This window comes from Sinocyclocheilus anshuiensis, unplaced genomic scaffold (assembly GCF_001515605.1).
Source record: "Sinocyclocheilus anshuiensis isolate Anshui unplaced genomic scaffold, SAMN03320099.WGS_v1.1 scaffold5549, whole genome shotgun sequence".
Taxonomy (NCBI): Eukaryota; Metazoa; Chordata; class Actinopteri; order Cypriniformes; family Cyprinidae; genus Sinocyclocheilus; species Sinocyclocheilus anshuiensis.
In genome coordinates this window covers 2847-10587 of record NW_015536797.1, presented here as the reverse complement: position 1 = coordinate 10587, position 7741 = coordinate 2847, and the positions used below count along the sequence as shown (strand labels likewise).

The 7741-nt window shown below is 38.8% G+C and overlaps 1 protein-coding gene across 1 annotated transcript; it reads right to left on the bottom strand.

The window, feature by feature from the left end:
• Positions 1–201: 201 nt before the first annotated feature.
• On the bottom strand, positions 202–5894 carry LOC107655799 (uncharacterized; the record flags this gene model as incomplete). The annotated part of the gene is made up of 7 exons (XM_016443378.1): positions 5498–5894; positions 4776–4847; positions 4196–4588; positions 3673–4074; positions 3485–3571; positions 354–734; positions 202–282 (listed from the first exon to the last, which is right to left on the bottom strand). Coding segments are annotated over exons 1-7 (1813 nt in total), but the record flags the coding sequence as incomplete, so codon positions are not given.
• Positions 5895–7741: the final 1847 nt, after the last annotated feature.

Below are 7741 nucleotides of genomic sequence, written 5' to 3'. Positions count from 1 at the left end.
CGGCAGTAATGTATAGAGACCTTGTAACTATACTCTAATTACTATTTTGAAAATTATATTGATTGATTATATTATAATGCGTTAAATTACTCCGTTACTAAAAAAAGTAATCAAATTACAGTAACGCGTTACTAAGTAATGCGTTACTGCCCAACACTGTTCGTATAAACCAATAATACTGCAGACTGTACATTATATTACCAGTCATTGTGGTTTCAGCTACAGTTTCTGCGGTTGTGGTTGTCTCTGTCGTAGTGTAGGTATTGTTTATGTTCCACGCATCTGAAAAATAAATGTTTCATAAAAAAAAAAGATCTCTTACATAAACAAAGGACACATGTAAATATATTTACCTGCACAATATGCCAAACTGCAGCCAACTGGGCTCACAAACTCATAGACATAATAATCTCCTGGACAGGCTTTGACTTTAATGGGATTGGACAGAAAAGCACAGCAGTCATTGTCATAGTGACCGCAGACATCTCGAGTGACCTCTCCATCCTCAACTGCTGGATGTCCTCCGTTCAGCCAGAGTGGAGCATTAGTGCCACAACTATACTCCTCAACACACGTGTCTGGCATCTGAACGCTCTGACCCTGAATGAAGAGACGGTACCAGCCGTTCCAGCTGACCCAAGAGTCACACATTATTTGAGAGGAATGTTGATTGTTGGTGGATCTCCATGGATCGTCCAGGACATTGTAGCTGTAGCAGGGGTCAACAGGGGGAGCTGTTGTGATGGACACATTAGAAAAATTGCTGACCGAATGAATGTTATAAAAAATAATCTGTATGAAAACTCTAGAACAGGGGTTTTCAAACTGGGGTCCGCGACGCAAAGCCAGGGGGTCCGCAAAATAATTTGCTATACCGTATTTTCCGGACTTATAATTTTAGCTTTAGTTAACAACACTGAAAGGAACACATTTCTAGTTTTGTGCTGCATGAAGGAGTTTTTGGGATTTTTAACTGCTGGGGTCGTGTCAGTACATATGACAAAACTGGTTGGGAAACTCCGTAGTCTAGACCAGGGGTTTTCAAATTGGGGTCCGTGACGCAAAGCCAGGGGGTCCGCAAAATAATTTGCTATCGGCCTACCGTATTTTCCGGACTGCAACTTGCGTTTTTTATCTTCTGAAACGTGCTATGATTTATATTCCAAAGTGACTTATATAATGCATTAATGTCAAATAAGCAGTGTAAACACTTAAAAGCGGTCACTTCAAGGTTTATATAGCTAAATATATTTCTCGTGTCTGTTTGACAAGTAGAAAGTATCGCTGAGTTTTTCTTCATTTTAGGAAGTGGTTCACATAGACCAAGACGGCAAGCGCATTTTGTTGGTTTTCTTTATTTTACGAAAGCACAACGTTTCACTGTCATTTTGAAGGTACACAAATAAAAATAGACCATTTTGAATGAAGTCTTGCTCTTATCTGACGGATATCATATTTTTCCGATGATATAAGGCATCCACAGTGTTCGCGCTGGCGCCTCCCGCGTGCACACAACATAATCAGTTCTAGCATTGCATCTTGACATAACAGCCTCATAATCAGCAAAATAAATGAGACAACTAAACCTACAAAAGGTATTTGGTGACTCAATTTAACTTGTCTGTTGTACAATATGTAGGTTTTGCCGGTCAGCGTGAGCATGCCGTGGTGTTTTTCCAAACACTTTTTTGCATATGTGAAGGATGCTGTTAGTTGATATTTGGACATGAGAGAATTATAAAGCCTTCTTTACATAATAAGTAGCCTAATAGTTTAGCAACCGAATGTTAGACTGAACGATTCACTCATGGAAACGATTCATGCCGAATGAGAGGTTTGCGAGCCCACTATGTGGTTAAGTTTCAGTAAGTAAGTTTAGTTTGTTATGGACATAGCCATAGGCGCCGATTTATGTTTCTGCCGGTGGGTGCAAAAAAACGAGCATTTTATTTTTATATAAAACACATTTTCACCGCTAAGTAAATGAAAACCGGGCTAAGTTATCTTACACATACGCAACAAATGCTTAACATATTTAAACATTCTCATTACTCAGTAATTCATTATACTGGGTGTTAGTTTTTTCTAGAGTAGGCTATACTCCGTTCGATGGTGCGTTTGATGAATTCACGTCACAAAATGTATCTTGCGAAGTGAAATGCATGCAGTTACCAACCAAATAATACACACATTCTTTCTATGAGGGTTGCGCTTCACTAAAGAAACTAACTCAAATGAACTATAAATACGAGAATAAAGTTGTAAAACCTGCAATCCATTTCTTATTGGTTAAAATGTACGAAGACTATCTTGTGTTTTTCACGAGCACCCGCGGGATCGGCGCCTATGCCATTTAAAATACATGTTGTTTGTAATGATCGGCACTATAATTAATTTTTTTATATACATATATATTCATTTATTTTAGTTCTGTTATGAATGCCACAAAATTTAAATTATTTGGAGTGAGGGGAATTAAAATTAATGTTAGTGTTTATAATGTTTTTTTCCCCTAACATTCATTTTATTTAGAAATATTCAGTATTTAAATGATTTCTGAAAGTAATAATAAAATGCGACTTACAGCGATGCAACATATGTTTTGTTCTGTTCTTTTCCCCCCTGACCTGGTGCAACTTTCCGGAAAATATTGTAAATGTAATTATATTATGCTGTAGTATTAAAAAGTACATATACAATGGGGACCATTTGCACCAATAAAACATTAATATAATGTTCATTCCTCCTACCCACGTTAAACTTTAGCCTTAAACACTGTTATAATTATGAGGGAGTCCTTAGAAAATCCTTTCCCCTGTAAGGGGTCCCTGGCTCCAAAAAGTTTGAAAACCCCTGCTCTAGAACACTATTAGCTAATACATAATATTACCACCCCAGCAAACAAAACTATTTCGTAATCAGTGGAAACCGTTTGTTTTCTATCGCAATAAGCGATACAGAGAAATATCATGTAGCTTTTCAGCTGTAAAACTATTTTACTGATAAATTCGCGCAGCGCTTACAATGTGTGTGTGTGTGTGTGTGTGTGTGTGTGTGTATGCGAGAGCGTGTCTGTACTGTGTGTGCGTCTGTGAGAGAGAACAGGGGAAAGAAAGCATGATTTCCATACATAAAAAGGTGGAAAACATGGAAACGGTTGTCATTTTTTACCCTATTACTTGTTATATTTATTTGCTCAATGTCTTCTGGGTTTTGGTTCTTTTACTGTTGTAGATAGCCCATAGTAGGCTATAACAAAAAATAATATATATCTCTTTATTGTGTTTGGGCCCCCCTGGACAAGCAAACATAAGCACGTGCCTAGAATGCCTATGTGTAAATATGGCCCTGACAGAACATCATTTATTCATTTCTGAAGTTTATTTAGCTATGAATTTACTGCACTTTTGTGTAATGGGTGGCGGGGGGATGCATGCACAAAGATATTCATGAGGGTTTAAAAGGAAACAAGATAATACTTTACCAGAGGTTGTGATTGGTGAAGTTATGGATTCTATGGGTGGAATTGTCTGTGTTGATGTAGACACTGATGGGATGGTCTGACGTATGGCTTCTGGTGTTAAGAACGTTTTTTTTATATCAACATCAGTTATTATTAAGCAAAGCCCAGAAAAGACTAAATGACTTAAATACATATGAGCAAATACTCACCTACACAGTAATCTCCACAAAACAGTGGCTTGACAAACTCATAAACATAGTAATTTCCTGGACATGCTTTGACTCGTACAGGGTGGGATGTGTATCCACAGCAGTCACTCCATGTGGAAGCACAGACCTGACGGGTGACCACTCCATCTTCCAGCTGTGGATGAGGGCCGTTGAGCCACAGTGGCTCATAAGAGCCACACATGCCATAATTAACACATGATTCTGGCATCTGAGCATTTTGACCATTGTAGAACAGCCTGTACCAGCCATTCCACTCCACATTATAATCACACAAGCCATAGTAGTAATAGTTATTATAGTAAGGATTGTCAGTGGCTCTCCAAAGCTCATCCAGACTGGTGTAACTGTAGCAGGGGTCTACACTTGGGGTGCTGAAAGGTACTATGGGACAAAAAAGTAGAAAGAGAACAGATGCATATTATATCTATTCAGTATAATAATATGAATACAAACCAATCCAATTTGTGATAAACATGGCAAATGAAAAGATGAATGAATGTACCTGCACAATATACAGGAGCTGGGATCGAAATTGTTGGTCTGGTAAATTTGTAGACATAATAATCTCCAGGACAAGCTTTGACTTGGATTGGTTCAGATCTGTAGTAATTGCACTGAGCATGGTGAGAGCCATAAATTTCACGAGTAACAACTCCATCTTCTAGACGAGGATGAGAGCCACCAAGATACAGAGAACTAAAACCTCCACATGACATGAAGGATATACACCACTCAGGCATCTGAGCACTCGACTCATTAATAAAGAGTCGATACCAGCCATCCCATTCTTCACGAGTGTCATCATGATCAGAGATGTATCCATACATAGACCAGTAATTGAATGTGCTTCTCCAGTAGTTGTCTAGTATGTTGTAGTTATTGCACGGGTCATAATCTGTTAGTGGAAGACCAAAACAGACCAGTCATATAGTATTTCAATGAGCAACTTCACAAGTGCAGATCTGAACTAATCAAACGTATTAACACAAACATGAGATTTCAGTTTCACTGCAAAAAAAAAATAGAGAAAGAGAGAGACTAGGGGGGTGGGGGGTATATGAATCAATTCAAATGTAACTTACTCAAGGTGATGCTGGATCCAGTGATTATATCTGGACTGACAGTGGAAACCGGCCATGAAATGGTGTTGACATCTGAAAAGGACATTCAAGACACGATTGAAGTAATTTTAAAAGTTTTGAAAGACTTTGTTTAAAAAATGAGAAAAAGCACTGTACCTGTGCAGTATCCTGAACATCAGAATTGTGGATTCACAAAATGGGATTGAAAGACTTGGCCTGATAAATTTGTAGACATAATAATCTCCAGGACAAGCTTTCACTTGGATTGGTTCAGATCTGTAGCGACTGCACTGATAATCACGAGAACCAAAAACTTCACGGGTAACAACTCCATCTTCTAGCCGAGGATGAGAGGCACCAAGCCACAGAGAACTAAAACTTCCACATGACATATAATAAAAACACGACTCAGGCATCTGAGCACTCGACTCATTAATAAAGAGTCGATACCAGCCATCCCATTCTACACGAGTGTCATCTTGATCAGAGATGTATCCATACATAGACCAGTAATTGAATGTGCTTCTCCAGTAGTTGTCAAGTATGTTGTAGTTATTGCACGGGTCATAGTCTGTGTTATTGAGAAATTATGAGATCAAAACTTTGTGAGGTCAAACCAGTAATTCATAGAAATTATTATGAGAAAGTTAAACCATGTGTACTGTCATTACTGAAATCATTCTAAAATGTTTAAAAGACTTGTGGGGAAAAAAGCACAGTACCTGTGCAGTATCCTGAACACCCGAGTTGTGGATTCACAAGTTCATAGACATAGTAATTGCCTGGACACGCTTTCACTCTGATGGGGTTTGTCTTGTATTCACAGCAGATGCCCCAATAAGACCCTACACAGACCTCTCTGATCACCTCTTCATCCTCTATCTGAGGGTGAGGACCATTGAGCCACAGATTATAGATTGTGTTACAGCTGTATGAATCCACACAGGTCTCTGGCATCTGGATGTTCATTCCATAGTAGAAAAGCCGGTACCAGCCATTCCAGGAGAAATATTCATCACAAATCCAGTCTCCACTTTCATTGTTGGCTCTCCAGGGACGATCCAGAGACTCATAGTTGTAGCAGGGATCACCGCTGATGTTGCTGAAAGCAACTGTCATGAAGTTTGCAAAAGTACTGTTAAAATACTGGGACCCACTTTTTGTTAAGTGTCATCAATTACAATATTCTAAAATTCAAATTTATAATTTAACCTACTGTGCAGACATATGATATTTACATTGTACTTATATTTAACAATACATGCAATCAGTTACAGCTGTAATTAATTTCTGTAAGTACATCTGATTTCCGGAAGAACACTGTTGACTCGTCCCTTACTCCTTAACGCACCCGTAAACATAACCATACCACTAAACCTGTCCCAACCCCAGGGGTGCCATTAAAGGGGATGCAGAATATGCTGGGCATATGGGCCCAGGACGCTAGGGGGGCCCCAAATCACCACTTTGGTTGATAATTTTTTATTAATAATTAAAAATGTTTTTTTTTTTATATACAAGAACACGTTAACTAATAATATTGTATAAAATTGTTAATTAAAAACCTCAGAGAGACAGGACTACAGGTTAGCGAGGGTAAAGATCATTGCACACTGAGTCCGAAATTTTGGCATGCGTTTTTCAATTTTTTTCGTATTCATTATCCTTTCCTATCAAAATGCATACTACGGATGTGAAAACGCATAAAATCGAACCTGATCCAAATTTTTTTATGACAGACGAAAGTTTCGGAGGCAGTGTGCAAACGTGATTGACACAACATGAGGTCATATTTATTTTTGAACATGCAAAAATTTCAGACGAACCCCAGGGCATCGAAGATGTAGGTGACTTTGTTTCTTGAGTAGAACACAAACAAAGATTTTTAACTCAAACCGTTGCAGTCTGTCAGTCTTATAATGGAAGTGAATGGGAATCACGGCTTTGAGAGTCAAAAAAACATACACAAACAAAACCAAATTAAACCCTGCGGCTCGTGACGATATATTGATGTGTAAAGACACGAAACGAACTGAACAGTATTTATATAATTTTTTACCTCTGATGAACTGAAATTAACTGTCCTGAGCATGTCCTCGACAGCCGGCGCGTGACGCATCTTCTTCTTCTTGCTTTACGGCGGATCGCAGACTTATAAGTGCATTACTACCACCTATCTCTCAAATGGACCATTGACACTCCTATAATTGAGATTGTAGATAGTACAAACAGAACAGAACTTTTAAATAAATATTCTCATTGGCGATCCGCCGTAAAGCAAGAAGAAGACACGTCACGCGCCGGCTGTCGAGGACGCATGCGCTCAGGACGTGCTCAGGACAGTTCAGACATTGCAGTGCATCAGAGGTAAAAACCGATATAAATACTGCTCAGTTTCTTGCACAGACTGATTGTTTAGTGTCTTTACACATCAATGTATCGTCACGAGCCGCAGGGTTTAATTTGGTTTTGTTTGTGTATGTTTTTTTGACTCTCAAAGCCGTGATTCCAATTCACTTCCATTATAAGACTGACAGACTGCAACGGTATGAGTTAAAAATCTTAGTTTGTGTTCTACTGAAGAAACAAAGTCACCTACATCTTGGATGCCCTGGGGGTATTCAGATAAACATCAAATTTTCATTTTTGGGTGAACTATCCCTTTAAGGCCGCAACATTTCACATTGATGGCGCTAATAAACAAGCAACTGTCAGTGAGAGTGAAGCAGGACAGTCCACCAGCAAGCCCAGTGTCACTGATGATAGCGTGGAACAACTGAGTAAAACAGACAATGTAAATGCTGCTTGATCATGACCCCTTAAACTGGCCTTGCCCAGATAAAGTCACTAATTCATTTCGTATGATGCTGACCGAGAATGGTCCTCCGAAATTCCCAGATGGTCCATTCCCAAGATCACAGGACAGTAATAAATGTTTTTCAAAAGCCTACTGCTATAGAAGATTA